Genomic DNA, 22,143 nt, shown 5'->3' with positions numbered 1-22,143 from the left:
GTATAATTTACAATATATAACATTATAACTCCAGAGACAAAGCTTATGCTTTACCATGAATTGGCTGCAATGACATGAACTTAACATGTTATTCCCAACACTGGTCAACACATGTTCAAAGACAATCAACAACTGTTTGCTTGTCAATCAAAAGAAAATGATGGAGAAGAGATTTAACGGATGTTTCATGTGGATGGAAATCTTCACAAATACGACCTGAAAATGCTAACGTGGGCGTATGCTAGCTCAGTGTAGACATGATCTAAATACCAATATATACTAGGGATGTGCAGAGAGCCCAGTATCTGTATTTGTATTTGAATAAAAGTGGACAGAGGCTTAAAAATCCTGTTTTTGTTTTTATGACACTTTTAATTTTAGAAAATTAAAGTGTTACAATAAGTGTTCATGAATAAACTACCTTATGAAGGAGGTCCACACACCGGGTCTGGAACTGGAGTCTCCCAGATCATAGACGACTGCGCTGACTACTGAGCTAAAACTTTACTCATCACCTCACTGCAGACAGACCTCTACCTATTTATACACCCATAACACAGAGACAGCACACTGTTTAACATGTAGGGAAGAACTTCAAAGGCAATTATTGCTTTGCACTTTTCATTTATTACCTATTTTTTATAACCTAACTTTGTGGAGAGGAGAAGAGGAACAACAGGTTAGCTTTATCTCTGGGGAACACCCCCAACAAATAACTTTTTAAATATATGTATGAAACAAATATTAGTATAAAACCCACTATTTGTGCTTTGCTGAATAATGTGTTTGTATTCGGGCGCACCCCTAATATATACAAACACACCATAAATCTTTATTCATTAACTTTATCTGCATTTATTTTTTCAGAAGCAAACATCAAAGCTCATCTCTGATCTAATCCACATGTACACTGACAGTTTTACGACGCTGGTTCATGTAAACTGTCTTCTATTTAAAGAAACATTCGGTGAGTAATGATGAACTGAAAAGTCTAAACAAAACAAGATGTTCAGCAGCAGTTAACTGTGAGGATTACAGATTAGGCCTAATGTGCATCACAACAGGGTTTAAAGGGAACAACAACAGAGACCATGTGGTCTACATATGGCACAGATGGGATTCCTGCTGACCAGATTAACCTGCATCAGACTCCGCTGTGTGTCACCGTGCGAGTCACTCTGTCTGTGAAACGACGCCGTCAACATGTCAGGAAACATCACGACTCCACACGCTCCGGTCTCCTGGAATGTGTGATCCAGTCACGCAAAACAACATCTATTTTCGTAGAAGACGCTGTTTTTAATCAGCTTGTTGCCTCTTCATTCAACCAGTGAACAACTCCAGTCTGCTTTTGTTGGATACGTATCCAGATACATCCGGATACAGAGTACGAACTGACCCAGAATCTCACTCAAAGTCACTTTATCCTGGAAGACTTGTGCTGTCGTGGTGAAGGAATTTCCCCCGCGGTGATTCAGGGTGGCTCAACAGCGCAGTATGTGGTTTATGCGATACTAGCGCCTTTTTTTGGTGTGTGTGAAAATCAAGTACCTTCAGATTGCATGATTGGTGGAAAACTACTTTACCATGTTAAATGGCTGCCTGCTCGACCATGTGGTGACCCGGGAGAGTTTAAACCAAGCGGTAACCGCTGGGACTGTGAAATGAAGCCAAAAACTGCAGTTCCTTGAACGGCCACTTGAGGCTCCAAAAGCGAGTCAATCCCCATAGCAGAAATAAACATGTTTACAGTCTGGTACAAACAACGGTTTTGGTCTCTGTAGCTAATTTCCTCTTTCATGACAACTGTACGGGGGGGAATTTTTTTATAACTCACCCGTTTAAATTTTAGCAAGCTGTAAAGTTATGCATAATGAAGGACATGGCTGCTTTGAGTGACAGGTCCGCCAGCCGCTAGGTGGCTTGTTTCAGCCATTCAGCCCGCCTCTTTGCCTGTTTTTGATTGGCTGGGAGTTAGGCAGAGTCACGCACTGCCAAGATGGCGACGGCCGGAGCGGCTCACTTTGAGCTTCAAAGCCGCTCTTCAGAAACCAACGAGTGACGTCACAGTAACTACGTCCATATTTTTATACAGTCTATGGTTTAAACATATGACCGATACATGTTTTTAAATACCGAGCATCAGCACTGATCAATCAGAGCTCTGTTATGTGGTTTAGCTGGCGCTCAGTGCGTGAGAAGCTTTGCGTGGCGGGCGGGATCCTCTGGAGCCGCTGGATGGACCTCAATACACGCATTGAAGTCTCAAGACAAAAAGACAAAACATAAACATAGCACAGTTGTGGCGGTTTCTTACAATCCACTGCAGTTATTGCGACAGCCCTACTCATGTCCACTGGAGGACCACAGTAGCACTGAGTCACATGCTTTTATTGTGTTTATGCACAAATAAAGTTCTAAATGAAGCTGTAGCTGTAACAGGAAAGGTGTGACCTGTATGTTTTATCAGCGTGAACTTGAGGTGCAAACTGGCAGTACTGATAAGTCCGGTGCAGGACCTTTGTAACTGTTTGTCTACAGGTGTGGTGACTTTGAAAAAACTAGGACACCATAATTCAATACTACAGCTGATAAGGAACATATGAGCACTGCTGTCATTGGTTACTGAAGGTGGATTTATACTTGATAAAAAATCCACTCTGAACACACTTGACTTGAAGAGGTTACTCAGAGCTGCTGTAGATACCTGAGGGACAGGTTTGTTGTGTCCATGCGTAGACGCCGAAGCTACACCCGTTAACACTGTAACACACAACTATAAAACCCCTTCAGGGCTACAAAGGGTGGCCCGCTAAATTGGTCAACGTATCCTTTTCTCTCTGTTTTGGCCCTCCATCCAGACTAAAATGGCGTTTTTCTTTCCAGAGTGTGTAAATGTGAAAATGCTGGTTTGGTGATGTAGCGTGTAAACAGACGGTGGCGGTGGCGTTTCATTGGAAGAGGAAGAGGAAACACAACGACAGTAACAACAACGGCGGACGGCTTCATGCAGGCGTTGGTTCTCTTTATTGTCTCAAACTGTTGGAATCTGCTCACAATAAAACTAAATGTCAGGAAGCCGCCAAGGAAACGTAAACAATACACCGTTTCTTCTTCTTCGCTGGTTTTCTGTGGCTGACCTGCTCGTCTGTCCTCCGCACATGCCCGGTAGGAGGAGAATTACCCGTTTAGGTGCTTTAATGTGGACGGCGGTATCGTTTTAACCCTTTCATGCATAGTGGTCACTACAGCGTACAGCTATTCAAAAGCCGTTTTCTTATATATGCTTATATAGGTTTTAATGGTTTAGTTCCACATCAGCCACCACAGTGGACGCTAGTGTGTCATCCCATACACTGCCATCCACTGGCCAGCCTTTGTAAGTGCAATACAAATATCCTTTTCAAGGATCCTTTTCTCTCTGTTTTGGCCGTCTGTCGAGACTAAAATGGCGTTTTTCTTTCCAGAGTGTGTACATGTGAAAACACTGGCTTGCCGTTGTAGCCTGTAAACAAACGATGGCGGTGGCGTTTCATTGGAAGAGGAAGAAGAAGAAACACAATGACAGTAGGTGTCGTTTTAATGTAGATGTCGTCTCCATTAGCAGCTCTGACACGAAGCAAACACACGTTGATTCTATAAAAACCTGCAAAGCTCTGAAAGGAAGTGAGGTTTCACGGCTAAAACTAGAAGACAGCTGCATTTGTGATAAATGATCAATAAATAATTATGGAAGAAACGATGATAAACGTAATCACTGTAGGACTGATAGTTGGATGTATCCCATTGTTGTGGATCCTTATTTCTTAGTTCATGTGTTCCTTATAATTATTGATTGGTTTGTTAATTTCTGTTCTTTTTGTGTTTTATTGGTTTTGTTGTTTCTGCTCATGGGACGTTGAATGATTTATTTATTTATTCCTGCGTTCATGTTATTGGATTTTTGTTGTTTGATTTCAAAGAACAAACATTGTTAAAAAACTAAATTAAAACAATTTGTTTTATATTCATATAACCTTGTGATGAAGGACAATAAAACAAACACCTGTGAGCCTGCAGAAGGAAGCAAAACTGAATCTGCATGATCAATATTAAGGGTTCAACATACCATTTTTAGGGTCACCTCTTTTCTCTGCAAAAGAAAAAATTAACACGGTTATACTTTCAGAACCATCCTAATTAAAAAAAAAACATTAAAAAAAGGAAAATTGTGCTTCGTTAAAATGGAAGATAATTAGAAGTTTAACCAGAGAAGAAGAAGCTGTTCAAGAGTCAGAAAGTGTCGAGTTAGTGTGAAAAACATGCTGCGTCACGCCTTCGATGCCGCTGGCAAAAAGTCAGAAACACAGTTCTGTGGAAGTCTTCGCCTCGAGCAGAGGAGAATAAAAAAAAAAAAAAGGTTTGAAAGCTCAGTTGTGTCTGATATAAACCCTTAAAAACCCCTCGTGTCCCTGCTCCGGGAGCCTTTGAACCCTCAGTCATCATCGCAGCTTGAGAGGTGCACTTCAAAAGGCCGACATGCTGAGAGCAGCTGGAGGGAAGCCAGAGAGGAGCTTCACTGCAGACGTTTTACTGCACAGAGTCGGTTTTACTACGGCAGAGAGGAGCAGAGAGGCCACAGCAGCAGCAGAGAAACAAAGAAAATAACACGGCCCCAAACTCAAACCAAAGCTCAGCCCACGTCCTCATCTGAAGCTTTGTTCATCCTCCAACATCAACACCATTCTAGATGTAAAAGGTGTTAAACACTTTCACACTGGAAAATTAGACGGAAACCTCTCGAAATAAATAAAAGAAGAGCTGCTTTGTTTGTTGTGTTTGACTGAACAACAAGAAAAAGATGAGAAAAGAAAATGTTTTATGCTGCGATGAACAAGAACAGGACGAAACAACAGAGCTGCTACCAACGAGTCTTTGCATCATCGATCAATCTGTCGAATACTTCCTCGATTAATCAATCAGCTGTTTGGTCCATAAAATGTCAGAAAATGGTGAAAAATGTCGATCACGGTTTCCCGAAGTCCAAGATGACGTCCTCAAACGTCCTCCAGCGAGACAAAAGTGAATTTCTTCACTACGTTCAAAATGATCCAGAGAGAGACTGACGGCATGTTGTGACGCATCAAAACTGGATCTTAAAACCAAGAATCAAGCTGATCCTCAAAAACTGGATCTCACAAAACAACCTGGTCTGATCACAGAGGGATGACGTGGATGATGCAGGTTGTTTTATTTTTAATAAATGTATATAAAGGAGTTACTGTGAACTTTTACTTCCTCTGATGACTCTCATGTTTAATATGATCTGGATTTTCTGAGCAGGAAACAATCAGCTGACTTACAACATTAAGTCTTTTTAGAAAGATTCATTACTGATAGTGCGTCTACATTAAGCAGGTCAAATTCTGAAATGACATTTGTCCACACACCTCCGTCCACATTAAAACACCAAAACAGGTAATTCTCCTCCTACTGAGCATGTGCGGGGGACAGATGAGCAACTCAGCCACAGAAAACCAGCGAAGAAGAAACGGTGTACTGTTTAGGAGCCTTTTCTCTCCCAGTCAGTCATCGGTTGCATGTCTCTGTTACAGCCGGATATGAGCGAGGCGGAGCGGTTTGGGACCCGGATTCAGGTTTTGTTAGTAGAGGAGGAGGAAGTGAGACCTCCGGTTTAAAAGGTGTGAAAGGTGAAAGGTCATCACAGGCTGAAGAAGCAGAGAAAGAAGAAAACAAACTGAAACGGTGAAACAACTCACCGGTTTTACGTTGCCGTCGGTTGAGCAGGTCGTTGATGGCAACTCGGAATCGTTTGGCTTCTTCCTCGCTAGCAAAGTTCAGACCGACCTGACAGGCCTGAGATGAAGAGGAGGAAGACCACAGATTAATAAAATGTTCTTCTTCTTTAAATAAGAAGTATTCAACAGAGAGATTATAGCAAAGCAGTAAGCCTGAACACCTTGTATAAGTACTTCTAAACCTGACATCTTATTTTGAAAATCTAAATGCTGCATCATCATCATCATCATCATCATCATCATCATCATCAGGCACTGTCTGGGGTTATTTATACTGTTGGTTCACTTTATGGTCTCAGACGACGTCATCAAATGTCTTGTTTTGTCCACAATTTAAAGATATTCAGTTTACTGTCATAGAGACTAAAGACACCAGAAAATATTCACATTTAAACGCACAATATGTAATTTCAGCTGCTAGGCGTCTCAATCAAAACAATAACAAAAGACGGAGTGTGATGACGGTGTGAAGTAGCAAGGGATCATAGGAGTTGTTGTCTTTGTTGTTAAACAACCAGCTTCACCGGGATAGGATTACTCCAGTGTTCATCATTCGCAGAGGTCTCCTCCTCTCCAGAACAAACGTACACGCAGATTAAAATCATTAAAAATACTAATTAAAGCTGTTTCACGATGTTTGGTGACCACCGGACTTCCTGGAGGGGCTGTTAGCTGAGCTGCTGCTAATGTTTGTCCAGTTTATTTCTCTGATAACTTAAGATCCAGACGTCCAATGACTAAAATCCTTCTTCTGGCTAAAAGATATAGTTAAAAACCACCTAAATTTATCATGAAAATGTGACTTAAAACTGAATAAAGTCCATTTATAACAGTTTGTGTGGAACAACCACAACGCCGATGTATTATCTTGTATGTGTGTAAGTTACTCTTTGGTAGACGCCATTGTAGCGGACAAACACAGCGCCGCCGTATGCATCTGGTGCGTGTTTACTCTTTGGTAGAGGAGGTATGACGCCATCGACAGGCGACCAAATGAAACGGTCCGTTACTTTGATTAAATTACAGATTTCTCTGGGTTTGTTGGAAACATTTGGGATAATGTAAGTACACAACTCAACAACATATATAACATAGGTCTAGTTGTTTATAGACATTTTAATGTGGAATAATTACATGTTATAGCTTTAAGAAGCTGGAATCAGAGAATTTGGACATTTTCTTCTTCTTAAAAAAAGACTCAAAACAATTAATAGATTATCAAAATATCTGCCGATTAATTTAATCGTTGACAACTAACTGATTAATCGACTGATCGTTGCAGCTCTACAGTTGAGAGACGAGAGCTTCACATATGTTTTGTGGGGATAAAATGCTGCTCAGATCTGTGTTTCTGCTTAGTTCAGCCTTGTTGCTTTGTTTTATTTCTGCTTTTTTTTTTAACTTTTAACATTTTTAAAGGACACATCCCTGGAAGCCTGCAGCTGCTTCACATTACTGCGTGTGTGTAAAGCAGGCGGAGTGTAAGAGCTCTACCGTGAATATTCGACTGTAAACACACGCGGTGATTATCATCAGTGAGAGCTGCGTACTTACATCTCCTGCAAACGAGATGAAGTAGGATCTGGAGCTGCTGATGGAGAAGTTGTGGTACAGTTCCTGTTCAAACATGGTTTTCCCTTCCTGCAAAAAACATCAGACACACAGAGAGAGAAATATATCACTGAATTCTCCTTGAAGTTTAGAAGGAAAACACCTGTGACTCTACACTGAATATTAAATCACCTGCGCTGTTCATTTAAAAAGCAGACCTGCTGGTTTCACATCGATTTCCTTCCTCTCTGTTCCTTTCAATGAAAATCAATGTTTTCTCTCTCAATCTGAATTTTGAAAGTCGGCTGCTTCTTTTTATGCGAGAAAACACCACAACATCTATCCATGCAGTTGAACTTTTGATTTGATTTCCTGATAAGAGAGCTCGTTATATTCGGGGCGTCGTGTGCAAAACACTCAAATACTTAATGACGGGATGCAACAAACAATTATTTCATAATTTCTCGTTTGTCTAGATATTCAGTTTACTATGATGTAAGAGAAGGAAAAGCAGTAAATTCTCACTTTTCAGAAGCTCTGTTTTACATTTTAGCTAATTAAATTTCTCTGGAGCAGCTAACAAATTAATTGGCTAATTGTTGCGGCTCTAATTGGATGTCGAGTGTCCCTGAACGCAACAGCAAAGAGAGTTATCAAAACACTTTCTGCTCCCATCTGCTGTACCCGTCTACAGAAACACACTGCTGTGATGGATTATCTGTCTGCAGCAGGTTTTCAGAGTCTACAGGTTGATTTTGATGGAAACAGACTGAATCAAACAGACTAAATATTCTGTCAGACTGTTTATAATCCAGATGGATTTCAGAGCCTGAATGAGCGTCAGACAGTAAACTGTTTTACAGCTGCTGGTGATTCACTTTGATCCACCGGCGGTTTGCACAAACTGATTGCACATCATCGTTATGCCACCGTATTAACTTCCACAGTGACTGTCTGCAGTGTTTGGATGCAGTCAGGCAACAGTCCACATACTGTAGAAGCAGTTTGAAAGACAAAGAGAGAAACGTGAACAGATTTAATGGAAAGGTTTGTTATTTTCACCTGAGCAGAACTCATTTAAATGGTGATTATTATATATATGATGATATTCTATCACAACCTTACTGACTGACAGACATTTGAGGAACAATCTGCAGTTTTTCATTGAGTAGATCAGTTTTAGAAAAAAGAATCACTCTAAGCTACATACAGAAAAGTGGATTTGAGGCTGATATCAATATTGATTCATTCAAATATCCTCTGGTGTTTAGTTAAAGAGGATATATTCAGCTCTATATTTATATTCTGGGGCTCTACTGGAATATATTTGCATGATTTCCAGTTAAAAACTCCTTATTTATCTTCTACTGGTCCTTTATGCAGCCCCTCAGTTCAGCCTCTGTCTGAAACAGGAAGTTTTAGCTCCTGTCTCTTTAAGCCCCGCCTCCTGATGAGCCCACTCTGTTCTGATTGGTCAGCTTCAGGAAGCTTCCTGCAGCTCTGGAGGTTATGTAAACAAACTATAGTAACAGCCTTACAGCCTTATATTTTTACTTCATATGATGTATTTGATGGTATTTTTCAGACACAAGAACAGTTTTTTTTATTGTCAACTTTAATATTTTGATGGTTAAACGTTTATACCCACAAACGCACAAACGTTTTAAATCCCCAACTAGTCTCCTGCATGTGTCCTACTGCTGTCTTAATACTCAGAACTCACTTATGTAAAGCTCTAATCTTTATTTATTTATTTATTTATTTTCCTCAGCTGTCTTATTTCTTTTTTTATACATATATGATTCTAATTTCTTTTGGTCCTGTGCCTTTTATGTTGTTCTACGTCCTTTTTGGGATCATTTGACTGTTTTTTGTGATAATTTACCTGTATTTATATATTATTTGTGTGTATTTCAATATTTGACTGATAAAGAAAACAAAAAGATAACAGCATATAAATAACAGACAATCACAAAAAGCATTTTATATATATATATATATATATATATATATATATATATATATATATATATATCTTCTTTAAAACTTTATGTATGTTTGGTGTCTCTCACCTTGATGTCAAACACTCTGATGAAGTAGGACCTCTGTGGGTTGTCTTTGACCAGACAGGCGACTCCACAGCATCTCTTCACCCAGCTGCAGCTCCTCTCGGCCATGTAGACCTGGACCACCGCCGAACACAGAGTCTGAAGACCAGACAGAGGACATCATCATCATCATCATCATCATCATCATCATCATCATCATCAGCTTTAAGGCTCATCAAAATCAAGATGCTCAATTAGGAGGATTTCAGCCACCAGGCCGTGATCTCCCCTCTTTGTGACATGTCCGGATTTTATAATCACATCTGACAGAGCAGGAAACAAGGAAGAGGAAGAGGAAATCTACACGATGCAAAACATTTAAGCAGCGATAAAGGACGGCAGATAACGACACACCTGCTGAACCGGGTGAGAAACAAGAGCAGGTCATTGGGGCAATATTGAGACCTTTTGAAAATCAGATTATGAGTCACACATGCAAATGTCTACACGGCGGATTCTCAATGTGAAGAATGAAATAAATGACGTTTGACATTATTTCAAGGATGCTAAACGTCTGTTTTTTGAGTCATTTGTTGTCTCAGTTTTGTACTGAAACACATCAGAAACACATACGAGTGATTTAAGAACATTTGTGGCGTTTATCAGTTTTCTTTTAGTGGTGCGAATTAAATTTACGAGACGTCCAGAGCCATTGAACGCATCCTCAACTGTCTTCATTAGTGAGAGCAGAGGAACATCATCTGCATTGATTTGAAGTTTAAATATGAGGCTGAAATGAACTAAAATCTAATCTGTAACTAAAACAAACTTAAAGCAAAATGAATATTCTGTTCACTGCATCATCATCATCGTCATCATCATCATGGCCGCCAGTTTACTGAGAGGATTTTATGATTTTTATTGGCATATTCTGGCGCAGCAGCGTCGACACGTCAGCGGCAGAAAAACAGCTGGTTCAGGGTGTTTCTGCAGCTTTCTGTCCAGCGTCGTGTTGTGTTGCAGCTGACACAGTAACATCACCTACTGCAGGCTGTAATGGATTGAGGTCATGTGACTGACGGTCAAAGAAAACCATTACTGGGCTCTAAAAAAAAAAAAAAAACCTCTTTTGGTCTCCGTGTCTCAATGTTGAGGATCGTTGTCTTGCTGTAAAATGTTCATTTATCCGACAGTGTTTAAGCTTCATTTCTGCAGGACAGGAAGCAAAGTGCAGCTGCTGTTTTGTGTGCAGCTGCTGTTTTGTGGTTTTTGAGGTTTGTTCAGAGGTCGTACAGCGTTAAATCCTCTGTGGCAGAGAGTAACTCCAGCCCGCTGTGGGGAAGGAAAGAGGAAATGCCACTAGGGCCAGTTTCCTCCTCTGTGATTTATGAGAGCGGGTCAGAAGAGCAGCAGGAAACACTTTTCACCATGAAATCACTGCTCAGCATCACACAGGAAAGGTCAAAGGTCAGCCGTTTAAAAGCCTCATTTAGTAGGCTGTGTAAATTCTCACCCAGGGAAAGTCTTCAGTTATAAACATAAAGACACGCCGAGTCTCTGCGAGCACGTTAGCGTCTGATAACGGCCCGTTAACGACGTCACCGCTGATCATTGTCACATGATCACTTTTTAGATTGATTCCTGCCTTCCAGACAGACGCTGGTTTAACTTGTGTTGAAATTATTGATCAGATCGTCCGTCTGTAGGTTGACAGAAGATGTTAGATTGATTGTTTCAAATCTATCAAACCAAATCATTTTATACTTTTAGCTTCTGCAATGTGAAGATTTTGCTGCTTTTCATTATAAACCAAATATTCTGGGTTTTGGACGGTTTGTGGGACAAAATGAGACATTTTAAGATGTCAAACCAAATATAAACAATTAAACTAGAGCTGTAAAGATTAGTCCATCGCCTGAAAATTGATCTAATGATTGATTAAATGTTTTAAGTCATTTTTTAAAGAAAAAGATTCGCTGATTCCAGCTCCTCAAATGTGAATATTTTCTGGTTTCTTTAATCCTCTGAGACAGTAAACTGAATATTTTTGAGTTGTGGACAAAATATAATAAATATACTAAAATAATGATCACAATAAATCACTAGTTTCAATTAATTTCAGGAAAAAAATCCATTTACAGAGACTGAAAACTGAACTGATGAGTCAACATTTATTCACTTTTAGCCTTTTTATTGAAGTTCTGTTATTGCTTCATGTGATACTGAGACTTATTTACAGGAATCATCTGACTGGTTTTGCATCAAAAAACAGCGATTCTGATGTTTGTGAGTCGGCCGCTGAACAGCCGACGCTCAGCAGCAAAATGAACAAATCCACTTCCTGTTCACAACAGATGCTCGTTTGTTCTCTGGAGATGTTTTGTGACCTCGTGGTTCAGCAGCCGACGACGACGAGTCTCTCATGTCAAACTGTCCTTCAAAAAGCTCCGCCGAGGAGAAGAAGAAGATGACGGAGCGAACGCAGCACAAGGCCCCCCGCTCAGTGGCTGTTCCACAGCTTTCAGTCATATCACATGATCCTCATCATCGGTTTTCCATTTTACTGAACACTTAAAGCAGTTTAAAGATTCACTCTCACGGCCCCGTTTTGACCCAGTTTGCCTGATTAGACCTCGTCTCAGTGCTTGATTGACAAATAAAAAAAACTTGGTATTATTTTATTTATAAAGCTTTCTTCAGCCATCACCAGCATATCTATGTATGTACATGAAAAGGAAAGAAAAGTGAATAGTAGTTTATCATTTGATGTATTTATTGTATATAATCATACATGTTTCAGATGGTGTCTAAGTTCAGTTTAGTGTTAGTGTGTGTGTTCTGTGTCTATTCTAAACTTAGTTCTTTGTTGTATAAGATGAGTTGAACAGTTAGTTTATTCTGTTGTACTTTTATCTGAGCCAGTGATGAGATAAAATAGTTACGTAGATGTTTATGTGTAAATCTGATAAGCTTTTATGGGATAGTGCAGTTTGTCCTTAATTTGATACAGTAGTAATGTCATAATGTCATGATGTCATATATGGTCGTGAAGACAGACTCTTCCTCAGTTAGTTGAACTTTTGACTTGTGTTTCTATCTGAGGGTTGCTGACCTGTAAGGTTAGTAAACAGATGTTTTAAATTCTGTACAGTAGTATTTAAGGGTTAAGAACCAACCTTTCAGACAAAGTAAAGATAGCTGGGCGGTTTGTATCTTTGTCTCCAGAACTATGATGCTTTATACTTCTGATTATATTATTTGATTTGATTATTTCATTGCTCTCTTTGTGTGTTTATTGAGTGATCAGCAATTTCCTGTTACAACTGTACGTAAGGCTTTAACAGAGTGTAGTGAAAGAACTTTTATGTATGTTGCTCCTCGTACTGGGAACCTACTATAAAATGAGTTACAGTCACTGGTTTCACTGGGCAGGTTTAAAGCTTTGCTGCATCATCATCTATCTGCCAGTGTCACTGGGGTCACTGGGAGGTTTTTAATGCCTCAAACTGTTTCTGGTTGTATTTTTATTATCTCTTCTATTGTAATTTTATTCTTATTGTATTATTTTCATTGACTAACGATAGGCTGTGACAGATCTGTCTGTATTACGCCCGGCTCACACCGCCTACCTTTACCTGTGTGTGTCGGCGACCTCCCTGAACCGCTGCACTCGACTCACACGCTGTTGCTACTGTCTGACTATATATTTAATTTATATTTAGTTTAGACAGAAAAGTGTGCTCGTATGTTTTTCATGTCTGACATATTCGACAGATTACGTAATGTTGCTGGTATGATGTCAATGTGAGAACTGTTCACTTCACGCAGAGAAAATAGGCTCAACGCTGAAACTCTAGATGACACGCCGCCGCAGCACGCCGAAATGCAAAGCAAGAGGTTCCACGCACGCACGCACACGCGCACGCACACGCACACGCACACACACACACACACACACACACACACACACACACACACACACACACACACACACACACACACACAGCTGAGGGAGGTGGGGCGGTTCGAGCTTTAGTTGTTTTTATGTTGTTTGTCTGAAACTTTATGTCGCTGCCTGTCTTGGCAGTCTGTCTTGGTCATGACACTCCTGCTTTTTAATCTTAATGAGGTTTTCCTGGTGATTAGTGTTACATCATAATAACAATAATAAACAAAAGAACACCTCCCTCATGCTCATATTTCTAATTATTATTGGTACATGAAGTCTCAGACCTCATGTCTCTGTCCTGTGAGGGTGTGCAGGCCTTTCAAGCTTATTCTTGACCTTGGAAACGGCGGCTGTTGACAAAAACAACGTGACCACGGCGTCCCCTCATCTCCTGGTGCGGTTGTTTTGTCAACTGCTGTTTCTAAAGGTCAAGACTTAACTTTCAAATCTCAGCACCAAGACGAGTTTTCAAAAACGTCCCGTAGAGCTGCAACGATTATTCAATCCACAGAGAAAATAAGCAAAAATGTTCTCAAACGTGATGATTTCATGCTTTATTCTCTGTGAAATATGATAATAATCTAATTTTCTTTGGGTTTTTCACTGTTAGTTGAGCAAAACAAGACAAACGAAGACATTCACTTTGACTTGGAAATTATAAACATGTATTTTTCTGCAGATTAATTGATGGAGAAAATAATAAATGATTTTTGTACAAATGAATTGAAAACAACGGCGTGTTAGATGGAAGCAGCTGCTGGCAGTTTGTAGTAACAGAGTTTATTGTCATATACTGTCAATGTTGTCTTAAATTGATCCTTATGGGACTGATTATGAATCTTAATTAGTGTCTCCTGCTAAACACTCTAAAGAAAAGCAGGATTTTTGATCTGCAGTGAAACTAACTGTCAGAGCAGGAACATTTAAATCCTAATAATCTGTTCATGGTTCAGAAACCAACTAACTAACTAATATCTGTCAGTCATAAATCAAAACTGTCTAATTCAGTGCTTCCCCAAACTTCTCATGTAATCTGCCTCCAGATGAACCCCACAGAGGGGCTCCACAAAGCTGGATTAACAAATTAGACAGAGAACTTTAGGAAGATCCAATCTGATCTAATATCTTCTGAAACTGTCATAACGTTGACCAAACGATGATAGAAGATGTTTGAAGTTTTGATTTGCAGATTCAAACCTGCATCATCAGATTGAGCTTTAATATTGTCACAGATATATGTGTGTAACTTTCTAATCCTGCTTTGTGAAATAAACCTCCATCTGTGTGTGTTTGTATTGAGGATGAGATGAAGTCGACTCTTTATCTGAGACGAACTCTAGTGACCGAAACGACGCTGGATTAAATTACACGTCACTTTAACAGCTGCAGCTCGTCCTGAGTGTGACAGAGAACTAGTGAGATACACTTGCAGACAGAAAGTCTGTGATTTAAAGCTCATTTATATTAATTTATTATAACGTTACATTTTCAGAAGGATTGGAGGCTAAAGAGCAAAACTACAGATACGCAGCAACAATAATCATGAATGAAAACAAGAAAACTTAACGATTAGTTGATTAATTGATTAGTTGCGGACTACTAAATTAATCTCCAACTATTTTAACAATTGATTAATGATTTTGAGTAATGTTTTTATGAAAAAAAAAGTCAAATTCTCTGATTCCAGCTTCTTAAATGTGAATATTTTCTGGTTTCTTTGGTGCTTTTATGACAGTAAACTGAATATCGTTGAGTTATGAACAAAACAAACAATTTGAAGACGTCTTATTGACATTTTTCAGCATTTCTGACATTTTATGAACCAAACAACTAATCAATTATTCAAGAAAATAATAAGCAGATTAATTGATAATTAAAATAATCATTAGTTGCAGCCCTAATAGACACACGGTGATGCAGAAATAGTTTGATTTTAAGAGATAAGATTCAGAACAAAACACTGTAGCAGCACAATCTGCTGTTACATCATGTTTTTATGTTTAATGCAAACTATTTTGTGATAAATGCAAAACCAAAGTTGTAAAAAAGTAGTATAATTTAATATTTAATTTGTGCAAAACCCTGTTTTATGTTCTCCGAGCACTCTGTCTAAATAAATGTCAAAATTATTATTTAAATCAGGAAACTATCTGATCAAAGAATGTCAACAATATTATGAATGTGACTCAGAATCAGATATTTGACATTTTTAGATTCTCTGTGCTGTGGACACATTTCATCTGAACCAGTTAAAGCTGCTGTGGTTCCACATTCAGTCCTACTGGTCAAATCTACATAATCAGTCTGCGGTGACTTTAATTGATCGCTCTGTCCGCTGAGCTCAGGTGTTTTTACCCAACATGCAGCTTGCTTCTCACAGTTACAGACTCTGCAGGCTCAGCTGCTGCTGACATTAAAACCTGCTGAGCCATCCGTGTGTCGACCTTACCGCATCAAAAGTCCCACGAAATAGATCTCAAATAGATCAGATTTAACTGCAGTCTGGACATGTTGTAAGTTTATGTCCCTATCTAAGAGTTTTGTAGGTAGTTATGTTTTAGTGCTTATTTGCATGAGGATAATGTCTCAATCAGTGAAACAACATCCTGGTGCTTTTCAGTCTCCAGGAACTAATTTACAGTTAAAAGATTGAAGAGTCCTGTTTTCTGTTTAGTCGTGTTTAGTAGCTGAAGTGGCCCTGAAGTGGCCTCCATGACAGCTGCTGAAAGCTTGAATTTGATAAATGCTGAGGACAAGAGCCCCACAGTTTCCTGTCCTATCAACATATGTCAAGGAAATACACAACCTTCCTTGATGAAGTAGAAGGAAACGCTGCACTAGGAACAGTTTTACAGAAAACAACGTTTGGACATTTCTAACTGGTGGGTAAGATGGTCACAAAAAAAGGGTTATGACAGTTTTTATACTATCTGGAAACGTTTTAAGGTTTTGAATTAGTCAGATGTTATGTTGTCCAACTACTTTAAATTCAGTGGCTTTACATAAATACATCTTAGATGCCAACTATTAAATTAATCACCAACTATTTGATAATCTGTTATTCGTTTTGAGTCATTTTTTAAAAGAAGAAAAGTCCAAATTCCAGCTTCTCAAATGTGAATATTTTCTGGTTTCTTTAGTCCTTTATGACAGTAAACTGAATATTTTTGGGTTGTGGACAAAACAAGACATTTGAGGACGTCATCTTGGACTTTTAGAAACAGCGATTGACATTTTTCACCATTTTCTGGACCAAACAACTAATTGATTAATCCAGAAAATGATCTACAGATTAACTGATCATGAAAACAATCGTTAGCTGCAGCCTGAAACATATTCACATTGATTATTTTGTGCAGCCAACAGTGCAGGTTAAAGAAAACCTGCAAATATTCACGTTTTAGGGACTCGAACTAGATAACTGCATCAAAAATGTTGAGGATTAATGTTCTGCTGATCAAACAATCAGTTAGCTCTAATTGACAGGTTTAATGCCTTTTGAATTACAAAAAATAAACGACACACGTGTCACTGATATAAACAAAAATTTAGTTTAGACAAAAGTTTATTTATTTCTGGATAGTGTATTAAAATTATGAACGTGCTGGTGTTGTTTATGTTTGGATTTATGTGTTGTTAAGTGTTTAAAATCCTGTCCATCAAATTCAGCTTTCAAGTTTTGACTTTTTATGAGGATCTTTAAACTAATTTTACGCAAAAGAAGCGGAGAAACAGGCCAAACAAAGATACAAATACTAATGAAAATACATAAACAGGTCGTTAAAAAGACCATCTGGAACCGGTTTAAGGTTTTGAATAAGCCAAGTGTTATGTTTGCCTTAAACATGCCTGCATGTTATGCCTCCAACAGCTTCAGTGGATTTACATACTTGGTGACAACAACTATCACTCATCATCTTATCCATCCAGGCACCGAGCCAACTGCTAGTCACGTAAAAAAACGAACATAAACGAAATAAACAATATAGAACTTATAAATTCAGAGTGTTTGCAGCTTTTAAGTTTTATCTGTTTGTGAGGACGTCTGGTTGAGGCTTTAAACTAATGTTATGCAAAAGAAGCTGACAGATATACCCAACAAATATGCAGATATGAATGAAAATACAGTGGAAAGGTCACTAAACAGGAGGGTCACAGATTTCGCTGTAACACCGGGCCGCAGTTTTAAACGCCACAGCGGTGTCAGGAGAGCTTTCTGCGGCTTCATATCAGTGGAGAGAGGTACACTGGGAGGAAAAGTACACACTGTGGTTTACTCAAGGTGTTTGACTTAGTGGACCTGCACATACTTTGAGCCTGCAGGTGGTAAACAAACAGGGAAACTTACGGCGCATTTCCTGCCCAGGTAACCGAACAGGCATTCGTTCTCCTGCGGGGTCAAGAGGATGGAGCCGACGTTAGCAGCCCTGCGGGGCGGCGGGTGGCTGTTCATGGCTCCAAATTCTTCTAATTAACCCCGAAACGATGTGGTAATACCCGGTCGGGCTGAGCAAACACTGTTAATTACACAAAATCCATGCGGGCTCCGGTCCTTGTGGCCTGCAGCCGGATCATCTCCGCTGGCTGAGTCCGACTCCGGGCTGGAGGGCGGCGGCGAAGGAAGACGGGGAGTGTTTCCCGGGCTTGCACCTGCTTAAGAAAGGACCTTATCTCTTCTTTATGTTGTTAAATTAAAAATAAAGACCCGTTCTGTGTCTTTAGACGGACAAACGCTCAACTTTCAATCGGAAACTCCAGCGGCTGCAGCGGCGATGCGTACATCCAACATGGCAGCGAGACGGCGCGCACCACTTTAAAGAGGGAAGAGAGGGGGATGTTGGTTTGGGAAAACTCTATAACTGTCCGCTATAATGTGGATGACAGGGTGACGGCTGTGAACACACACATAGAAGGATAATATTCGATATGTACTTTAAGTAAAAAACTGTGTTGTATGTATGTTTTTGACTTAAAGTTGGCGAAAATGTCGTTGCTAACACAGAATGGTTCGGTCCGACGTGGCAGCAGGAATGCAGCTCTGCGGAGGGAATGGGAGGGGCGGGTGCAGTGTGACGTAACGCGGGGAGGAGCCAGATGGGCGACTTAAAAATGTAAATAAGATGCTTCTCATCATAAATTATGTATAAAATAGTAAATATTTTGTACATATGATGCCTTGTGTGTCATAATAAGTCATATAAGTCAAATACTCAAATTTTGAGCCACATAATTAATAATAACAGATTAGAGAGGGGGTGTTAAAAAAGTATTCAGATCCTTTACTTCAGTAAAAGTACCAATACAGGAATGTAAAAATACTCCTGCATGAAAAATCCTACTTCGGTAAAAGTACATAAGTATTATGAGCTTGATGTAGTTAAAGTATTGCAGTAAAAGCACATAAGTATTATGAGCTTGATGTAGTTAAAGTATTGCAGTAAAAGTAGTGGTTTGGTCCCTCTGACTGATATATTATTATATATGACATCATTAGATTATTAAAAGTGAAGCATCAGTGTTAGAGCAGCATGTTACTGTTGTAGCTGCTGGAGGTGGAGCTAGTTTACACTACTATAGTTTACACTACAGTTAGCTAGTTTAGTCCAGTGGTTCCCAACCTAGGGGTCGGGCCCCTCCAAAGGGTCAGCAGATAAATCTGAGGGGTGGTGAGATGATTAATGGGAGAGGAAAGAAGAAAAAACAAAGTTCTGATACACAAATCTGTTTTCAGTTTTTGGACTTTTTCTCTAATCTTTGATTTTTGCTGAAATATTGGATCATTTGAACATTTAGGTTGCTGAGGTGTTTTCTGACTTGTTTTTCCTTCTAAACAACAGCCACTGGATCATCTCCATTAGTTCACAGATGAGACTGCTCCTGAGTGATGCTACTGTACAAATAGTGCAGCAGACAACTCTACCACCTTACAAGAATACAGCTGTGTTGTAGAATCACCATCATTTCACACTATTTTTAAGAGGAAGAACCCAACCAGTCAAGGCAGATGGCCACCCACCTAGAGCTTGGTTCTACTTGAGGTCTCTTCCTGTTAAAGTGAAGTTTTTCCTTGCTGTCATCAAGTGCTGCTCATGGAGGAATGTTGAGCCTCTGTAAAATAAAGAGTACGAGCTAGACCTGCCCTATGTGAAAACTGCCTTGAGATAACTTCTCTTGTGGTTTGGCGCTATATAAATAAAATTGAACTGAATAGGAAGAATTGTCACGTTCGTGGCAAGAGAGCGGTTTAGTTTGTTTAGAAATGGCTCCAAAGACAAACAACAGCGTCAAGTTTTCAGTCTCTGTGAAAGTATTTCTGTGTCAGGAAGAGGCCACCATGCATGCACGAGGACGCGGGTCTGTTGACACTGCTCTGCTAGCTTGTTGTGCTACATATCACAAAGTCTTTGTACTTTGACTGTGTACAATGTCTGTGTGAAACTCTGACCAAACATGTGACCAAACTCTTCATAATGGATGAACATGTCATCCAGTGCAGCGGTGTGACTCACTGATGTGTTTTTAATAGTTTCTGGACAACAACGGAGATATAAGATATATCAGCTTTGATACACACATAATACTTGTTAGTAGATCAGTTCATTGTTGGTTTGGATCCAAACATGAAGAAAAACATAGAAAATCATCAGACACTCTATTCTGACTTGAAGTCATGACAAATAACACTTTCATTGTGTGTGCAGCGGTTCTTTCGTCAGTGTTACAGTGTGCAGGTAAAAGTCTTGACACTCACACTTCATCAGAATAAATAACATCAGGAGGAGGGTTGTAAATGCGGCGGTGACAGATGGACAGACGGTGGCTTGTGTCCTGCAGGTCCTGCCTGCCTGCTGCAGTGTTAAAGCCTGTCAGCAGCATTAACACCAACACTAATCTGTAAAGCAGCTGCCTCTACACTCTGCTGTATGAAACACTGAGCAGAGGCCAAACAGGAGGAGTTAAAGGACCATCCACAAATATCCAGTGGTGGAAGAAGGACTCAGATTCTTTATTTAAGTAAAAGTACTTAAGTACAAGTAAAAATCCTGCATTTAAATTCCTACTTAAGTAAAGTATTACCAGCTAAATGTACTTAAAGGACGAGTGTGTAGGCTTTAGTGGCATCTAGTGGTGAGGTTGCAGATTGCAACAAACTGAGCGTGTAGAAGAACCTACAGTGGCTGTGAAACTCATGAAAAATGCGAAGGACTCTCTCTAGAGCCAGTGTTTGGTTTGTCCATTGAGGGCTACTGTAGAAACACGGCGGTGCAATCTCTGTAGATATAAAAGATTCATTCTAAGGTAAAGAAAACACAAAAATTCTTATTTTCAGGTGATTATTCACTAATTAAACGTACTTATGAATATTATATTCCATTTATGCCACTAAATTCTACACACTGCACCTTTAAAGTACTAAAGTAAAAGTACTAATTTTGCAGAAAATTGGGCTGTGACTGATATATTAAATAAACTTAAACGCACAATATGTAATTTCAGCCGCTAGGGGTTTCATTCAAAACAATAACAAAAGAAGGAGTGTGACAACAGTGTGAAGTAGCAAGGGATCATGGGAGTTGTTGTCTTCCTTGTTAAATAACCAGCTTCACTGGGATAGAATTACTCCAGTGTTCATCGTTTGGGATGTTTTTATCCGCAGAGGTCTCCTCCTCTCCAGAACAAACGTACACGCAGATTAAAATCGTTAAAAATACTAATTAAAGCTGTTTCACCTAAAAAATCAATATTTCTCCGATGATGTTTGGTGACCACCGGACTTCCTGGAGGGGCTGTTAGCCGAGCTGCTGCTAACGTTCGTCCAGTTTATTTCTCTGATAACTTAAGATCCAGACGTCCAATGACTAAAATCCTTCTTCCGGCTAAAAGATATAGTTAAAAACCACCTAAATTTATCATGAAAATGTGGCTTAAAACTGAATAAAAGTCCATTTATAACAGTTTGTGTGGAACAACCACAACACCGATGTATTATCTTGTATGTGTGTAAGTTACTCTTTGGTAGACGCCATTGTAGTGGACAAACACAGCGCCGCCGTATGCATCTTGTGCGTGTTTACTCTTTGGTAGAGGAGGTATGACGCCATTGACAGGCGACCAAATGAAACAGTCCGTTACTTTGATTAAATTACAGATTTCTCTGGGTTTGAACACTGTTGGAAACATTTGAGATAATGTAAGTACACAACTCAACAACATATATAACATAGGTCTAGTTGTTTTTAAACATTTTAATGTGGAATAATTACATATTATAGCTTTAAAGTACTAAAGTAAAAGTACTAATTCTGTAGAAAATTGGGCTGTGACTCATATATTAAATAAGTTGAACAGAGTACATTATTAATATTGATGAGTTGATGCATCAGCAGCATTTTACTGTTGTAGCTGCTTGAGGTGGAGCCGGTTTGACCTGATTTATGAGGGTCACAAGATAAATCTTAGAGGTCTTGAGATGATAGATCGGGCAGAGAAGAAGAATAAAACAGCAGTCGAGGTAAAAATGTGAAGTCTGTACTGAGGGTGGCGTTAGAGGAAAGGTCACAGGGTCGTTTGAATCTAAAGAGTTCATCCTCCGGGGAGCAGGTTCATAGTTTAAGCTGATTTTATTTTATACACACCTGTGAAAGCCGACTGTGTTTATGTGGATTTTAACAGTTGTTGTTTTTCCAGCAGAACAGACACTGAGATCGATTTAATCCTCTGCTCTCTTCCCCTTGTCTCGTTCAAGTGTTTCTCAGGTGTGTGAAACTGCTGTGAGGAAGTTGTTCTGTCAGATTTC

The 22,143-nt window shown here is 39.4% G+C and overlaps 1 protein-coding gene across 2 annotated transcripts in view; it reads right to left on the bottom strand.

Moving 5' to 3' along the window:
- The window catches only part of wasla (WASP like actin nucleation promoting factor a), a 33,836-nt gene extending 15,543 nt beyond the window's left edge, over positions 1 to 18,293 (bottom strand). The window contains exons 1-5 of one of the 2 annotated variants that reach the window (XM_067590887.1): positions 17,695 to 18,285; positions 9,422 to 9,556; positions 7,353 to 7,439; positions 5,760 to 5,856; positions 4,109 to 4,132 (exon numbers count right to left, since the gene is read on the bottom strand). In XM_067590887.1, coding sequence (XP_067446988.1) covers positions 4,109 to 4,132; positions 5,760 to 5,856; positions 7,353 to 7,439; positions 9,422 to 9,556; positions 17,695 to 17,799 — 448 coding nt within the window. In that variant the 5' untranslated portion in view covers positions 17,800 to 18,285. Of the gene's footprint in view, positions 1 to 4,108; positions 4,133 to 5,759; positions 5,857 to 7,352; positions 7,440 to 9,421; positions 9,557 to 17,694 lie in introns of both variants that reach the window. The other variant, XM_067590888.1, reaches the window with a different exon arrangement.
- Positions 18,294 to 22,143: the final 3,850 nt, after the last annotated feature.

This window comes from Thunnus thynnus, chromosome 5 (assembly GCF_963924715.1).
Source record: "Thunnus thynnus chromosome 5, fThuThy2.1, whole genome shotgun sequence".
Classification (NCBI taxonomy): domain Eukaryota; kingdom Metazoa; phylum Chordata; class Actinopteri; order Scombriformes; family Scombridae; genus Thunnus; species Thunnus thynnus.
The sequence above is the reverse complement of the archived record's forward strand: the minus strand, read 5'-3'. Positions and strand labels throughout refer to the sequence as shown.